The 17,204-nt window shown below is 45.1% G+C and overlaps 2 protein-coding genes and 2 non-coding genes across 4 annotated transcripts; all 4 read right to left on the reverse strand.

Moving 5' to 3' along the window:
* Positions 1–3,853: 3,853 nt before the first annotated feature.
* spice1 (spindle and centriole associated protein 1) lies at positions 3,854–8,567 on the reverse strand. Its single transcript, XM_030099751.1, has 17 exons — positions 8,451–8,567; positions 8,149–8,244; positions 7,323–7,370; positions 6,963–7,103; positions 6,761–6,863; positions 6,563–6,681; positions 6,421–6,485; positions 6,210–6,343; positions 5,993–6,115; positions 5,664–5,911; positions 5,452–5,583; positions 5,237–5,363; positions 5,039–5,152; positions 4,565–4,938; positions 4,302–4,476; positions 4,124–4,224; positions 3,854–4,022 (listed from the first exon to the last, which is right to left on the reverse strand). Exons 2-17 carry the CDS (start codon positions 8,242–8,244, stop codon positions 3,966–3,968), a joined length of 2,157 nt encoding a protein of 718 aa, XP_029955611.1. The 5' UTR covers positions 8,451–8,567; the 3' UTR covers positions 3,854–3,965.
* A 1,179-nt stretch (positions 8,568–9,746) lies between these two features.
* LOC115394498 (glycine--tRNA ligase) lies at positions 9,747–16,228 on the reverse strand. Its single transcript, XM_030099820.1, has 17 exons — positions 15,944–16,228; positions 15,486–15,587; positions 15,072–15,174; positions 14,854–14,995; positions 14,429–14,517; positions 12,577–12,653; positions 12,356–12,501; positions 12,115–12,264; positions 11,859–12,021; positions 11,621–11,785; positions 11,439–11,546; positions 11,181–11,326; positions 11,018–11,103; positions 10,814–10,923; positions 10,625–10,718; positions 10,350–10,540; positions 9,747–10,255 (listed from the first exon to the last, which is right to left on the reverse strand). The coding sequence occupies exons 1-17, from the start codon at positions 16,190–16,192 to the stop codon at positions 10,130–10,132; spliced, it is 2,247 nt and encodes a 748-aa protein (XP_029955680.1). The 5' UTR covers positions 16,193–16,228; the 3' UTR covers positions 9,747–10,129.
* LOC115394815 (small nucleolar RNA SNORA84) lies at positions 13,654–13,789 on the reverse strand. The gene has a single exon (XR_003932171.1). It is a non-coding gene; the product is annotated as a small nucleolar RNA SNORA84 (small nucleolar RNA).
* Positions 14,618–14,754, reverse strand: LOC115394809 (small nucleolar RNA SNORA84). The gene has a single exon (XR_003932166.1). It is a non-coding gene; the product is annotated as a small nucleolar RNA SNORA84 (small nucleolar RNA).
* Positions 16,229–17,204: the final 976 nt, after the last annotated feature.

Below are 17,204 nucleotides of genomic sequence, written 5' to 3' on the forward strand. Positions count from 1 at the left end.
TTTGTCTGCGGCGATGCAGGAAAAAAAAAAGCAACATGGAAAGAATGGGACTTCTTTCGTTCCCATTAAAAAAAAACAAACCTCTTTATACTTTGCTGGTGTCTGATTTTTTTTCCCCTGTGAAGCCTCAGAAAGCCAATATTTCTCTTCTCGCCGTGTTGTTGGTTGCCCGGTGGAAACTGCGGCGGCGTGGCCGCAAAACATGTTTGGCGACCGGCAACGGCCAAAGCCTTAAACTAGAGAAAACAAACCATACGGATCTGTTTGAGTCACTGTGTGTGTGTGTGTGTGTGTGTGTAAGTGAGAGTGGCAGGGCATGCTGAGGTAGATTAATACCGCCGCTCCGAGGGGGGGCTCCCCCCCATTCAGGGCTGACTGATGTGCGTCCCAAATTGATTTATGAAAACGGCCCTTAATCAATTATGTGTGGAGAAAGAGGGAGAGAGAAAGAAAAGAAGAAAGAGGGGATCTGGAGGGGGGCAGGAGAGAGGGGAAATAAAGGAGGAAGGGAGTATGAAGCGTTTGAGGGAAGCGTGTGTGAATGATGCTGAGGAATGCTTCCAATGGACGTCACTTCATGCCACAGGTGTCCAACATGGCGGATGTGACGGCGTGTCAGGAGGAAGCACAATGGCCCCCGAGCCCGATCCTGATGTATATGCGGCCCGCTTTCTTTAGGGCGACACACTGGGCGCGCCTGCATCTGTAACCATATCGCCATTAACGGCGTTCATAAAGCGTGCAGAAAGGCTTAGTGTTGCGCCGACAAATAAAGGCAGGAAGTGTAGGGGGGAGCGCGCACACATACACACACACACGCTCAGACACTTAGCAGAGGCAGTAAAAGATGTGTTTGTGCAGCAGCGTAATGTGGTTATTGTAGTAATAATAGCTCAGTTTTTGGGCTGGGTGGGTGTCGGGGGGGGGGAGAAGTGGAACAGAGTGAAACTGCAGTTGTTTAAAAAGCCCTTCCCTTTGTGCCTGAGACAGGGATGTGTGTGTGTGTGTGTGTGTGTGTGTGTGTGTGTGTGTGGGGGGGGGGGGGGGGGGGTCACGCTGAGAGCTCGTTTCTCCTGCCTGTCAGAACTCTATCTGGGATCCAGCCGGAACTAATCAACTCCAATAGGCCTCCCCTATTACCCAGAGTGCAATGGGCCACAGGCCGGGGGCTGGCCGGTGGGAAACAGACAGGAGTGGGGGGGGGGAGAAGAACCCCCTCCACCTCCATCACATCACTACACACACACACACGCACGCACGCACGCAAACACTCGGCCCTCCACCAGCCCGTGCAGCACGAACAACACTCCCACTGTTTCACACTGAAGCAATAATAAACACTTGCAATAATATTTTCACAGCAAGCAATAGCCTGCTTCAGATCAGAACGCCGCGCAGCTGTGGACGGCACTCCTACGCACATGGGCACCCGCTAACACGCAGGCACGCACACACGGGGCCTCCTCGGTCACGCACATGTCACATCAGGCGGAGGCTAAAACTGGACGCAGCTCGGAAGACGCCGGGCCGGAAAGCTGTGCCTCTGCGAAAGGAGCCGATCGGTGGCTCGCATTCAGCTCTCACAATCAATCTATCATCTGTTACTGTGTTTGGAAGGCTGATGTGATTAAAAAGTGAAAAAAAAGTCATGTGGATTCGATTTGTTTGTGCTTTTTATTATGCATTGTTTTAAAACCACTGATTAATATTGGAGAAGTCTGATCTTTTTAAAAGGTCATTTATTGCTAAAAGTTCACATTTTTTAGAATTCTCTCTTAAACAGTGGGTTAAAGTTTCAGGAGAGGTGGGGAGTTGGGGGGGGGGGGTTCAGTTTTAACCTCCCCAAAACTTAAAAAAAGAAAAAAAAAAAAGAAAAGCTGCAGTAGAACATAACATTGCCCTCTAGTGGCCTTATGCCTGTACTGCAGCAATTTAAGGGAAGGAGAAGTCAAGGAAAAAGGAAACATTTTTTAGTTGTTCATGCAATGCTTGCCTAATTTGTTTGTGTTGTGCTGTAGTAAAATTTGTATTTTCAACTCTTAACCTTTTAATCCCATTTGTGACAAATGTTACAGCAAAATCTATGATTATATTCTTACTTTCATAAAAGTAAACTTTATTAATGGATACATTTTTTCTTGGCTGTAATTGATCAGTATTATTTCCAGAAGTCAGCCTGTTATTTGCTTGTACCTTTTTTAGCATTTGAATAAATAAACAGAATATGAATGATAAAAACTCCTACTTCAGCCGAGAGATTTTTTTGTTTAAAATTTCAAACACTGAAGACAGTATGATTTAGGATCGCAGATGATTCAGGAATCTTGCTCACAAGCTGCCTCCTGGTCTCTCAGAAGTCTGGCCGGCGACGGGACGAGTCCTACGTCACGATCAAAGGCAGCACTGTGAGTGTGTGCACAAGCTTTAGTGTGTGTGTTTTTCTGAGTGACTCCAGTCTCCTTCACTGAGGTGAAGTGGGGGCAGATTTAAATGAGCGACCAAAGTCCCCCCCCCACTCCCTTCACATTGCGTGTCTAAAGCATGCTCAAGCCCTGCATGCACTTTTTTTTAAAAACCTGACTAATTAAAATCTGTTGAGCTTCTTCTCTCCTCCATGACTGTGTGAGAATATATGTGTGTGTGTGTGTGTGAGGAGGTATGTGGAGGCTCCTGAGGGGCCCACATAAAGGTATTAGTCACATGGGAACCTTCTCCATGCCCTGCGGTGGAGGAGGGGGCATTGAGGGGCAGTGGGGTGGGGTTAATCCCCATTCACCCCGTCCTTCAGTGAGCCTGGCCGGGCACAATGAGCCCCGCCCGCCCCCCCCCTGCGTCTCCACCCTGACCTCTGACCCCCTGTTCATGGCTGCCGTCCCTGGCGCCTTTATGCCTCCCCCCGGTTATTATCTGCAATATTTACTCCTTTTGATTTCCCTGCTGGCCGCCGCCGTCACCCACACAGCTCTTCTGACTGGCCTGGAAACTCAAGAGCTCTCCTTCCTCCACCGGGCGCCTCCAAAACCCCTAAAACCAACAGCAAACACCACCTGAAGTGGAAGTGTCGGCACACACCCTCTAATTTATGACTTTTTAATCCATTCAAAGGGGATGAAGCCAAAGAGGCTCCACTTATGTTTGAGTATGAAAGAATCTATAAAAACAATCAGGACAAGATGAATTCATTCAGAAAGACAATACAGGAGGAAAGATGATCGGAAACTTGTGAAATAAAGAGGTGAAAAGTCTTTTTGAGACGTGCAAAGATGATCTTGCATTGTCTAACGTACTTTAAATATCTCTGTATAGAAAAATAGAATTTCATGTCATTTCTCAATAACTACAAAGAATAAAAATGACAATCTGTTCACTCTATTCAGTTCAAAATGTTTAAAAAACTAGAGGGGGGGTGAAATTGTCTTTCATTATTAAAATTCAGACGACAAAATAAGTCTTTGAATATTTAGAAAACTAAACGATTTGAAAAAACAGACCACTCAATAGTCAGAAATATCACAAGTCATCTTTAGAAGTAGGTTGGTTTACCTGCAGCAGGTATAACACTGGATGACTCCATGATCATCTCTCTGTTGCCACCTGCTGGCTTTAGACTGCAGTGCGTCATTTTTCCTCCTGCAGACTCGCCGGAGAGCTAACCACTGCACCGCCAAGGTCAATTAATAGTGAATCACTACTGCCATCTAATGCACGAACGAGGCATTGCTTACATTACATGCACTGTTCTTGGCATAAATATGGCACAAACAACTAAAAAAAAAACACAACATTTGCAATTAAAGACAACTTGAGGCATTCAAGAATAAATCGTGAAAATAAAAACACTCAGAGCTCATTAAAGGGTTAAAATAAAATTAAATACTTTAATTCAGTCATTAAAACAGCAGGATAAAATACTAAAATCTCAACTTGTATAAAATTCCTTCAGGTTTCTGTGGTAGTGCTTCTTGTCATCTCACATGAGCAGACAATGAGAACCATCCTTCCTGTTGTTTCTGTCTGTTCATCTACAAAAGATGGATGAAGAACGTTGGTATGGACACATCAAAGCAGATCAAGACCTAAAATCACAACAGGTGTACTGGTAGTTCATTTGTGGAGATGGTACCTGTGATTTGCCTTCAATCCTCTGTGCTCCAAAACGGTGAGGAGATAACTCAGAGCCAGCAGACTGCAGCAGCGACACGTCTTCTATGCTGCTTTTTCCAGCTGAAAAGAACAAGTGCAGAGAGTTTTAACTGACCCGTAGGTTCAGATTGACAAAGAGCAGCTTTCACCTGCCGTACCGGCTGCTTCTGGGCTGAAGGCGGACGGCGGGATGGGGGAGACGGAGGGCGACACTTTGACTGAAACACTTTGTTTTTGCTGCTCGATGAGCTCCAGCAGTCGCCCCCTGGCTGCTGCGTTCTGCCTGTTCAACTCCAGCAGGCGCTGCTCCACGCTGAGGAGAGGCGTCGCTGCCTGTGAAACATCCAAAAACCCAGAGATAGGTCCAGTGTGAGCATAGATCACCTCAGTTCAGAGATCACAAATCCATATCAGCTCTGACCTGTGGAGTCCGTGGCTCTTCAGGAGTCACAGTCCTCTGCGATGCGCCTCTCCCGGTGCTGCTGGAGCCAGATCTCCTCTGCTCGCTGCCGCTGCTGAGCGATCCTCCCGCTTCTGGGCTGACGCCTCGAGCCTGGCTGAGCTGAGCTCTGATCGCGTCGGTCTGTCTGCTCAGCTCAGAGATCTCGGCCAGCATCGCCTCTGGAGAGAGCCGCGGGTGGAGACGGTCCGAGGACAGCGACAGCGAGGAGGCGGAGGGGCGTCTCGGAGGTTGGAGGCTGTTAAGGCTCGAGGCTGAGCCGTGAGCCCGAGCGTCCTCACTGGAATGCTGGGGAGCCAGAGGAGGAAGCTGCTGCTGCTGCACAGGATAAGACGCTGTGAAAACAGAAACAAACAAAATCATGTTTATCTGCTGTGTCTAAACAGGAAAAGGGAAAACACATCAGATAAAAAATAAAACGTATGAATCACTTACCTGAATTATGTTGCCTTTTATCACTCTGGCAAGGTGGAGAAAGCAGGATAGCAGGAGAAACTAGAACCTGTGGTTGTCTGGGTCCTCGCTCAGCGACAGGTGCAGAATGACATTCTGTAAATTAATATTTTCAGAAAAAATTACAAATCCACAGACAGTTTCCGCTCACATGACAGAAGAGAGAAAGACTCCACGAACCTGCAGCGCTGACATCCAAGACTTGGGATGCGTCGCTGTGTTGGCCGAGAAGTCCGAGTCCTCCCATCACCAGCACCACTGAATCCAACTTCTCCTCTAGTTCTGACGTCCGCTGCTGCAACTCTGCCTGAAAGGCACAATCAGCAGATTGAATAGAGCAAAAACCCTCTAATCTCACACATCAGACGGTGGAATTTGTGAAAGCTCAGTCTCACTTGCAGGGAAGCAGTTTCTTCTCTCAGAGTCATTGTCTCGGCTGTCAGGGCATCAATCAGCGCTCTCTGCTCGCTCAGCTCCTTTTCCAGTCTTCTTCTCTCTTCAGCCTCTTTCCGATTTTCATCTTCTCTCTAACACAAAGCAGGCAGACCATCAGGAGCTATTGATCCCTGTGCCTCATCACATCTCGTCTGTCCCAGCCTGACAGTACCTGCTTCAGTAGGTGGACTAAACGTCCCAGAGTGGAGATCAAGGCCGCAGAGAACCCAGTGAGGCCTTGAGTCCTGTGCTCCTTCGGATTCTGCGCCGTCTCTGGACTCAGAGAATCCAAGTCTGCTTCCACCTGATGGAGCAAGGCCTGCAGCAGGCCCAGACCGGACTGATTCCCACCTGCAGACGACCCATCCAGCTCTGAACTACCAGAAACACAATTCCTGCTCCTGTGGCTGGTGGACTTATCTGAGAAAAACACAAAATAATCACATCATTTTTTTATATTGAGTATTTCAGCGTGCAGAAAATCTCTTTTTCTAATATCACCTGTTTGATTGAGACGTTCAGGATTTAGAACCTGAGAAACCATCGATGAAATTTCATCCTTGCTGTCGTCTGAGTTGCTGTTTTTGCTGCGGATGCGTCGAACAGCCACAGTGGCATTAAGAGCTGAAACAAAGTTGAAGAGTTAGGACGTTCTCTTGATATGAGGGTCTTGGCTTTTTGTTCATTAATGCGATCAATACAACTAAATCCATTAAACCTGCTCGGTCTGGTATCCTGCCGGATGAAGAGGGAGTCACAGGATCGTCGTCTCGGTGATAGTTGGGATGTTGGATGAGCTGTTGTTGCACTGTTCTCCCCCGAGGCCGTCCCTTAAATTTACGTAGATTAACCCTGCAAAAAACAAACAAATAATCATCACTTTCAACCACAGTGACAGCAGATATCATCTGATTTGAATTAATTAGTACCTTCGGACTACACGACAGTCTGGACTGTCAGGATGAGCGTCGCTGAGGTCGACTTCATTTAGAGCCTGAAAGAAATTATTTTATACATCAACAAAACAAGACAGTCTACATACAACAGTCAATAATGGCAGCACACACACACCTCCTGATCCATCATGGACTGGCTGAGAAGAGACAGCTGCGTTGGAGGATCTGGTCTCTGGAGGACGGGCAGCTCTGAGTCAGAGTCGCAGTCTGGAGCTACAGTCACACTGGGATGCCCTGTGAAAACATCCAGGCTTCAGCAACTTCAAAAACTGCAGAGAAGACTTAATCTTAATCGTAACAAGCTGTGTGATACCAGTTTGTCTGCGCGGTGCATCTCCAAATATGTCCTTGACCATGGCCATGGCTCTGTCAGACCGAGCCAACACATCCTGCAGCAGCAGCTGATCAGAGAAAACCTGTCGTAACACAAACAACGTGTGTGAGAAACGATTTAACTGACAACTTTAGATCACCACAGACGAGACAAGGAAGCACAAAAGAATCATGACACACACCTCCCTGATGATGCTCAGGCTGGCCTTGTCCAGGTGAACAGGACTGCCGCCGTGTCGGAGATGGCGTTTCAGGGCTTTCTCTTTCAGCTCCCACTGAGCTGCAGCCTGGTTGTGGGACTTGTGAATCTCATGCCGGTGGCTCTACAGCAGAAAAGAGCAATTAGAGAAGCACGTGTATGCCAGAATCAAACATCTGATCCGTTCTGGAAGTCCAGCTGTCTCAGTTTTGATTTGTTTGTGTAGTAATTGCTCAGGTAATGTTACAATGTATAATATTAAATCAAGTGTTACACTTGGTATTGAAATGGTCCTGAAAAAAAAAAAAAAAAAAATCAACAAACACAGTATTAAAGTCCTTACCAGCTCTGCAGGCGTCAGCTTGTGCACAGACAAGTCATTAACAGTGCTCTGAAACAACATGAAAAAATGACAAAATGAATTGTCACCTTTGACCAAAAATTATTTTATCAAGAATATATTTCCCTTTGATTGACAAAGCAAAGGATTATAAAGGGGAGTTAAATCCTACTGAGGGAATGACTGCTAGATAACCACCCCAAAAAAGCTCCAAACGCAGTGTTTTTGTCATTGTTTTTGTGTTTAGAAGCACAATGACAATGTGCATAATAATCCCTCATTAACAAAGCATTTTTCTAATACTCTATGACTTCTGGTTTGTTTTGGTTGATCATTGTTTGTGTTTTGGTGTTAATTCTAAACTTATTTTGCTATGAAACTGATATTTAATGACATGACTAGCTGTAGTTATACACAATAGATGAATGACATTCAGAAAAGCATCTACCGCAGGGCATGCACTGATAATCTATTGTTGTTTACTACACTAAGAGTAAGTTCAGCTGGAGCATAAGTGTCGAACTGGGCACTGAAACAATAATCAGAGAGCTGAGATGCCAAAAAGCTCAAATAACAGCATGATCCAATGTTGACTCAGCACTTTCTGAATGTCAGGCAAAGGCCCATCTGGCTCTCCAGGGGTTCTCATAAGTGAATATAAGTCAAGCATCAGATGAAATGTTCTTGCTGGGGTCGGTGAGAACACAATAAACACTTTGCACCTGGTTTTGCTCGTGTCCTGATAGTCACTGCTTGTCCGCTAATCTGAAGATTTGAAGACAAAGATGTGGTAGTTTCTTAACAGTAGGTGAAATAACTCAGTACTCACCACCCAGTCTCTTCTGGTCGCTGCTGCTTTCTTTGGGCGAACAGGCCTTTTCCCTTTGCTGTGCTGCTGTGGACGCCCCACTCTCACAAACGACATCTGTTCATACAGACAACACGAACAGATCAATCCTCGGGCTTCTCATGCAGTGTAGTAAGATAACCATTCCCCGTAAATTATTAAACACGCTTTCAATGAACGATAAAGTTTAAATCCGAGTAGCTTTCACTGAGCTCTGAGCAACTTTTACGAACGACAGCAAAACCGTAAAACTACAGGCAACTTAAAACAGAATTCACACATACCTTTAAGAACACATAGACGCGACTCGAAACAAAAAACAAAGAAAAGGGATTCTATTAAAGCACAAAATAGTCCAATCCCTTCCAGTTCAATAGTTTGTTGGGTGACAATTTTTCAACAGTTGCGCGCCACTTCCTGCGGTGTTACCACGGGCAACGCTCCACTGCGGGTGATCATGGGAAATGTAGTACTGGAAAGGTTAATCAAAATATTCAAGATATTGCAGTAACTACAAAAGTAAATATTGCGATAATTCATTTTATTTGCTTATGTAATGACTTATTTATCTATTTGGTGTTAGTTCACAGTGAAGCTCTGTGTAAGATTCTAGACAATCTGGCAAAGAAATATTTCCCAGTTTGCACCGCTCACGTCACAAAAAACCAACATGGCTGCCTCCGCAGCAGCGTACCTTCTAAAATTTTTTTCCTGTGAAATTAATATAACCGGATTCCAGAAAAACTGGTTCTTTTTTAGTTTTAAGACAAAAAAGAGAGAATTCTTCTCCTTGTTTTTTTTTTTTTACGTTTTTTTAGTTCTGACAAAATTATTCCCCATTGAATATTTCCTTTTTGACAGGTGGGCGGGGCTTAACCCTTCTCGCTTCTGTTTGGCTCATGTTTGCACTGTACTTTTCATAGTAAAGGTCTTCTATCTTAACAGGATTTACTGATGTCTGACTGCTGCTGCTCTAGCCTCCTGACTCATAACTATCCATGTTCCGTACTCATTATCTTAAATAATCAATCGAGATGTGGTGCAGAAAAACCAGTGGTTGGAATACAGTCCCAACTTTTTTTTTTCCACTTTTCATCCAGGTATTGTCAAAGGAAGAACATTTTTAAACTAAAAAAAAAAAAAAAAGCACAATAGTTTTATCAAACTTGAACTCGTAATGAGTTCTGGAGCTCTGCAGATACAAAGGCCTAGAAAAGGATGAGTCAGAAGAGAAGTGTTAAGCTCCGCACATCCTATAGAGTGTATACAGGTGCATTTTTCCTTACTTAAAAACAGTTAAGCTACTTCAAGCTTCTCTCCTTCTGATTCACAACCAACTGGAAGCTTTGTTTCTGCTGCTTCACATATATTCCTGGTGGCTTCCCTCTCCGGTGTGGATCTTACTTAGTGCTCGCCGTTTCTCCCCTGCTCTGATAAAGGTGATGCTGTGCCTTGTTGGGGGCCGACGTCTCCTCAGCTGGATTCTGGTCCAGATGTTGTCCACTACTGATCACTGACCTGTATGTGTGGCTCACTTTGAAGTGTGTGGTGAAAAAAAACAACAACAAAAAAAGCAATTGTTTGCCCATGTCCAGTAAGTGGCTGTTTTTATTGAAAGTGTTAAATATCTGAATCCAATCTGCCTGAAAACTGGAATGGTGGACATTCACTTCCACTTACAACATCCTGATTACACGCTCTCCCTTTTAAAACAAAATTACATAGAGATAGGTTGATGAAATGACGCCCATCGGTGAAGGAACAGTCCTGTGCAAGCTTTTCCACAACTGTTAGATATGATAAATACATGACATTTAAGTGATTGTAGTGGTGCGGAACACAAATTAGTGTCTCGGCGCACCACTGATCCTAATCACAATTACAGTCGCAGGTTTCTCCCTGGTGGTGCAGACGTGAACGAGTCTGTGGATTTCCATTGAGTGGCTGGCAGGCGGGTGAACTTTTACTCTTCGACTGTGTCCTTCTTGCTGGTCTCCTGTCCCTCGAAGATGGGGTACTTGCTCTCCACCTCCGCCCAGGTCAGCGTGCCGTTTGCCAAGTCTCGAACGATCACAGGCAGCTCGCCGACCTGAGGAGGGAAAATTCATTTGAGTTTAATTTACTGCACAGACCAAAGCTTGAGTAGAAGAATTCATTGTGTGAACGTGGCGGCGGTCAAGTACCTCGGCCCGGATTTGCCTCATTGAGTCGCGGTCTCTCAGGGTGGCCGTGTGCGGAGTCTTGTTCACTGTGTCGAAGTCGATGGTGATGCCGAACGCCACGCCGATCTCATCTGTCCGGGCGTAGCGTCTCCCGATGGATCCTGACGAGTCGTCCACTTTGTGAGACACGCCGTTTTTGGTCATTGCCTCAGCTGAAGGAGAGTAAGACACATGGTAAGTACCTGCCTCATTTATTTACTTAGTTTTTTTCCTTTTAATTCAGAATCGCCACTCACATAATTCCTTTACGAACGGCATGAATTCTTGGTTTTGACTCAGAGGCAGGACGGAACATTTGTATGGAGCTACCGTCGCAGGGAAGCTGAAGAACTGCAGCAAAAGACGAAAATGAGTCCAGACAACCAGTAAACCAGCAGTGGAGCACATGTAAAGTGTTCCTTGAGTTTCCAGGGGCCTGAGCTTACCGTTCTCTGTTCATCGCCTTCCCTAACGTGGAATGTGTGCTCGAAGATGGTGTACATGATTCTACCGATGCCGAACGACGGCTCGATTACATTGGGAACGACCTCCTCCACTGTGAACAGCAAATACAAACGATCACAGATTGGATGAGATCAAGAAGGCGCTGGAAAGTAACTCTGATCTCGTTTCTCATGAGCGACTCTCACCGTGCAGAGTCTTCTGGAACCGCTTCACGCTGACCATGTCCTTTGTGAGTTTGAACGTCTTGCCCTCTGTCTCGATGGTGAACTCTCTAAAATGTAGAAATCGAAGAATTGAGGAAAGGACTAATGGCAGCTATTCAAGAGAGAGACAAGAAGCGGCGCTCACCCCGTCTCGTTGAGCAGCTGCTCCTGCTCTGTGATGAAGCACTCGTCGCACACGGACAGATACTCCATGGCGATCTTGGCGTCCTTCTTGTAGGCCTTGCCAATGGCACCTTTGTTGGGCTCAAACTGGACGACATTTACAGTTTTGTGTGGACAAGTTAAGGGAAACCAGAGCTTTTACAAAAATGAGAAAATATTGGAAAACGAGGAGGGTCTCCAGAGTTATGGCGAACAACAACAACAACATATGGAAGGATATCGGTTCTTTTAAAGGCTTCTCGGCAACCAGCGGGACCTTGGTGGCTCTTGAGTGGCATTTCAGATCAAAACAAGACCGGTCAGCGCAGCCCACAATCTCGATCCAGCCCTGCAAGAGACCAAATTTGAGCAGTGTGGCGGCGGCGAGCTGAGGAAGTGAGGAAACAGTGCGGAGGAACGTACGTAAGAGGTTTTGGTTTCGGCGTCCCAGCAGTCACAGGCGTAATGAGCCATCTCGTTGTCCATGTGCTGTCGGAAACGCAGCTTGTCTTTGGCGATACCAACTTTAGTAAGGTAGAGGTAGATCCTCCCGATGAAATAGCCCAGGACGGAGTTATTGATCACTCCCTAAAACACCAAGGAACATTGTTAAGGGGTCTTTAAGGTCATAATGATACTTTTGAGTGTAGAGAATACTCACCTGCTCCACGGCGTCGCCCAGCCTCATGACCTGTGCCGACTGGCCGCTGGTCTGAGCCTTGGAGGAGTACAGGATGATGTCCAGGTCGGCTACACTGGAGAATTTGGGGTGGGACTTCTCCGCAGGGTCCACAAAGTGCTCGATCTCAGCCATGGTGAACTCTCTGCACACAAACATTAAAGCAGCTCATTCTAGTTTTTAGCTGTCACATGACACGCCTCGGAGAAGTGTCCTCGTCCCCCTCCACACCGCTTACCTAACGCGGATGAGTCCAGAGCGAGGAGAGATTTCGTTCCTGAAGGAGTTTCCTATTTGAGCAGCAGCAAAGGGCAGTTTCCCCTGGTTAAACTCTAGAAGACGCTTGAAGTTAAGAAAGATTCCCTGAGCTGTTTCAGGCCGCAGGTAGCTGCAAAGTCACACAGATTACAATCAGTGACGATCGCTGCGAAACCCTGTAGGACAACGTTACTCCGCCCGCGCTGTGCTTCACGTTATACCCTGGCATGTTCCCGCCCGGCCCGATGGACGTCTGGAACATCAGATTGAAGGAGATGGGGGCTGTGAGCTCGTTTCCTGTGGTCGGAGACTTCACGCTGTACTTCACGAAGAGGTCGGTCAGCTCTTGTTGGGTGAAGTTGTCCATCTGAAAGTGTGTAAATTGATTTTCAGCGTTGACAGACACTTAAAGACGAGCATTATCCCCTCGTCTATCACTGACCTGAGTGATGACCTCCTCCATCTCAGCCTTCTTCTCTGCAGAACACTTCTTATCAGACATCAGCTTCTGGAGATGCGCTATCAGACAAAGAAGAAAAAGTTGGGGCAAACTTCTCTGACAGCATGCACAAAGCTTTATTCACTCCAACCCAGTGCAAATAAAGCCGTTTTATCCTCAATCTTAATGCTCTCCAATGAAAAGAATGCACAATATTTAAATAATTGGCAGTAGATTAAATTGCTTCAGGTGTTGCCTGGAAAATAGCTCAATGATGCTAAAACCAGTTGTACTTCACTTCCATACAGACATCTCATACAAAATCTTTCAATGAAATGGCAATTTTTCTCACAATTAAAACAAAAATGTGAAAGTAAAAGTTATTGCACAAACTTAAATATTCCAAGCCTTTTCAGTTTTACTCTTTAATATAATGTAATAATAATAATGTAATATACTCGTTAGTGAGTATATTACAATACTTGACCCGTAAGATTTCTTTCCTGTTCTGTTTTTCTTTTTCCTTAAACCAAAGGCCTCACAAACAAGAAACAAGAAAATTCCTGAAGCTGCTAATCACAGAAATTGGTAACCTTTTATTGAGTTTGTTATTTTTAAGACTTTAGCAGAGTTTGTAACAAAGTACAGACAGCCTGCTGCGAAGTAACACAACCTATAAGATTACTGGGTTTGTTTGCATTTAAAGCCATAAATGAATAACTAACAACAAGCTCTGAAGTTCCAAAGGATTGCAATCCTAAATAAATTAAAAAAACTAAATGTGTGAATATACTTTATCAAACCCCCCCCAGATTTGTTTTACACTATGTTGATAAAATGTCTCTTAATTTATCCAAGTTAAAAATTAAGCCATGAGTTTTTTGGTGTTATGTAACATTTTCAAGTTGCAGCACGTCTTTTTTCTGACATTTAGCCAAATTCGGTCCACCCTGAAGCATCTGTCAGTAAGTGTGTCCACATGTCCTGAAGTCCTCATGGAAACCAAAACTAGTGAGCAGCACAAACCATGAAAAATGGCCGTCATCAATGTAAAAGCCTGCAATACATGCATTTTAATGAAGGTGTATCTGCAGCCGGGCTATGGAAGGCTGCTATAGAGACAGCCTCCATGCATAAAACTGCAGACATTAATATGTGCCTGTTAACAAAAACCTGCAGTTCAGCACTTTGGAGCCGACTCCAGGAACCACCAGGCACTCCTCCACACGTTTCTGACAGGTGATTAATGTAAAACTAGTGAAAGACATTAAAAAATGTACCCCACCCCCCCAAACAGTTGAAGGAAGCGCTACTGAACAAATAAGACCTTTGTTTAAGATTATATTTCTGAATGTGTGAAACCAATTAACATTAAGAGACCAGAGTTTACCTGAAGTTTTATTATTTTTTAAAGTTTTACACTATGTTGCCTAAATCCCTTGTAATCCATCTAAGTTAAAAAATAAAATGTGACATTTCAGCTGTTACGTAACATTTTCGAGCCGCGCTGTATGATCTTTCTGGCATTTGCTCAAATGATTCTCTGTGTTGAAATTTCAGACGTGACATGATGTCCCTGCACTGCCATCAGCTTCTGGCAGAGCTCCAGCCTCTGTGATCCTGCCAGCCGAACAAATTTATGCCACACCAGCCACTTCTATTCTCCCTCAGGCGCACCAGTGATACTGGAAGACTCGACAACCAGCCGGCAGCTACTGACAGGACAAGTTAGGACTGCATTAATCCCTCACTTCTGCACATTCCCAGGAATATCACAGATTGAAAACTTGCAGAGAAGTTTGCTGCAGGAGCCAAGTGTCTGACCAAAGAGAGAGAGACATTATAAAAACCTCACCTTTGAGGAGGTGGTCGGCCCTGAAGCATTCACCATTTTTGACATCTTTAACCATGTAGTCAGCAAATTTGTCCACATGTCCTGAAGTCCTTGAGGGGGAAAAACAAAGCTAGAATCAACAAAACAGCGAGAATGGAAACTAATGAAAATGACATTTATTATGAAATCATACATATTTTTCTAAATAAAAAGTGTATCTGCAACCGGGCTATGGAAGGCTGCTGTAGAGACAGCTTCCATGCATGAAATCGCAGAAGTTAATATGTGCCCGTTAACAAAAACCTGCAGTTCAGCACTTTGGGAGCCAACTCCAGGAACCACCAGGCACACTTTCAGAACTTTCTGATATTTGTAACTTCTGTAAAATCCATGAAAAACATGATATAAGACTCAGCTGTACTTCGGTTGACATCTTGGACACCTACTTGAGGACGGGCTCCGGGGTCAGCATGGTGCAGTCGATCTCCAGGATCTGCTCCTCCTGGATGAAGTGTTGTCTCCAGGCCTGCAGGATGTTGTTCTTCAGGGCGCAGCCCACAGGGCCGAAGTCATACAGGCCGCTCACACCTAAGGAGCATCGCGATATGATAAGATCACCAACCAAAAAACCATCATGTCCATAATCGACTGATTCGAGTCTTACCGCCATAAATGGCGAAGGCCTGGTCATAGAAGAAGCGCCGCTTGAGGGTATCCTCCATCTTGGTTCTGTCAACGATGTCATCTTTGGGTTGCAATGCCAGTTCCTGGAAGTTTTCACATTGACAGTTAGGGCCATAAAGCACACTCCATTTTGAGATCAGTTGAATTGAATAGTAGTTATAAAGCAAGAATACTAACAACTGTGACAGATGGATTGCATAATTACCTATAAGATTTCTAATAAATTGACCTGAGTTTGAGTTTCTCCAATTAAATAACCACAGACGGTTAAGAGTAGGAACATTCTGGATATTTGGTGGGAGGTTGATAATTCGCAGTGACACACATCTTTTTAACTTTTGCTGATCTCACATAACACCCGGGGATTGACAGAGGATCTTCAGTCAGACCTTACCTTAGCCTCCAGAGTCCTCTTCCTGGCTTTCAGCTCGGCCACAGCTTTAGTAACATCCACATCTGGAGCGCCGTCCTGTTTCATTTGGCGCACCAGGTCTCCCTGAAACGCACAGCTGGTTAGAGCCTGCTGCACCGGCTACAAGCACAATTCAGCACGCTGGCATGTTTACAAAGCGGTCAGCTGATTGTAGAGATTTCCTGCAGAAACTTGGCGTCCTTTCCTAACCCCACCCAGCCCACCACAGCCTGCAGAGAAGCCACGGCTCCCTGAAACGTGGCAAAGGGCGCAGACATGACTGTCAGCTAGCGTTAGCAGCGAGCTAGCAGCGAATGGCTGCTGCTCTCATTCATTGACAGCCCCGCCGGCGGCCGGCCGGGTGAGCCGGGCGCGAGGCCGGGTAAACGTATCTAATCACGAACACAATCCAGACAGACGAGGCGATAGGTGGGCGCTACCTGTTCTTTGACTGCGAGCCTCAGAGGGGCGAGAATCTCCTCGATGTTTCCGTCCATGGTTTGTCCTTCCGCCAGTTGCAGCCACAGGCTCGTCTTCTTCTTCTTCCTACACAGGCGGACCGACGTGGAAAGCGGCCTGTTTCGGGGCTGGTAGCGACCACAGTGGACCGTGAGCAGGGAACAGAGGGAGCGGATCTCCGGGCTGGTCCTCAGCAGTGCTGATGCTGCGCTACGGAGAAGAAGAAGCATGGACCACCGAGAGGATGATGAAATCTCTGGAAATACGTACACGCGGCTGACGCTCCGCTGCAGCAGATTCGCCGCAAGAAATAAATAGGCACGTGTTTCAGCACGCAGCGGCAGATTCGTTAAAATTCAATAGCAAATCAGTGACATTTGATAAATTAATTAAACACAACCAGCGTTTTTTTTTATTACATAAATAATTTCTGTGGCTCATTTAAATTCAATTCCAGCCAATCTAATCAAGTCGTGCAAAATGAATAAATGAATAATAGCAACTCAATTCATACAAATTCAGTTCAACAAAATTAATCACATAGCAAAACGAATTAATTAATTAGAATCAAGTTTGTTTAATTAATCAACTGATTATAGTAAATTAAAGAGTAAGTGAATAAGTACTAAACAGGAACACACTGTGTTCAGTCTCAAGTTCAATGTCAGCTTCATCTTATATTAATAAATGACTCATTGAACAATATATAGTTGAATATCAATAAAATTACCTCCTATTTTTTCTCCTCCATATTTTCTCTGTAATATGACTTATAAAACTAAACTAATGACATCAATCCTCTTGGGGAAACCCCTTTTCCTTTTCCTTCAGTGACCCATGTTGGATGTGGTTGGGAGTCACATTTGGGTGCTTCGAGGAGGTGATCAGGGGCCGAGGGTCTTGCTCAGGGGCACACAGTGGTGATCTGTCCATTGTGAGAATGATATGACTTAACCTTGCTGCAAAAAATCTTCCTAAAATACAGCACCCTCTCTGCCACAGTGTTTTAATTCAGACACATGCTGACAAAAGTCTCTTATTTGTAAAGATACATGATTTTCTGTTACCTCCAGTCTGCTTATTTTCACAAAGTCACCCTCCTTCGATGGTGCTGTAATAACCAGCTTTCACTGCTGCATCACTGATCGTTCGGCTTGGTGTTGTGTTAAGTGGGCTACAGCAGCTCAATCACAAACAAATGCATTAGAATGAGCAACCTTTTGAAAATAAAAGTTTATGTTT

The sequence above is a fragment of the Salarias fasciatus genome, chromosome 9 (assembly GCF_902148845.1).
Source record: "Salarias fasciatus chromosome 9, fSalaFa1.1, whole genome shotgun sequence".
NCBI lineage: Eukaryota > Metazoa > Chordata > Actinopteri > Blenniiformes > Blenniidae > Salarias > Salarias fasciatus.

Coding starts and splice junctions, on each gene's coding strand:
- spice1 (XM_030099751.1), bottom strand. CDS start 8,244: ATGTCGTTTGTGAGAGTGGGGCGTCCACAGCAGCACAGCAAAGGGAAA. Junction 6,344..6,420: donor GACTGTCGTGTAGTCCGAAG/GTACTAATTAAT, acceptor TGTTTTTTGCAG/GGTTAATCTACGTAAATTTA. Junction 6,116..6,209: donor CAGGATACCAGACCGAGCAG/GTTTAATGGATT, acceptor ACTTTGTTTCAG/CTCTTAATGCCACTGTGGCT.
- LOC115394498 (XM_030099820.1), bottom strand. CDS start 16,192: ATGCTTCTTCTTCTCCGTAGCGCAGCATCAGCACTGCTGAGGACCAGC. Junction 11,547..11,620: donor CCGAAACCAAAACCTCTTAC/GTACGTTCCTCC, acceptor GGTCTCTTGCAG/GGCTGGATCGAGATTGTGGG. Junction 10,924..11,017: donor GTTCCAGAAGACTCTGCACG/GTGAGAGTCGCT, acceptor TGCTGTTCACAG/TGGAGGAGGTCGTTCCCAAT.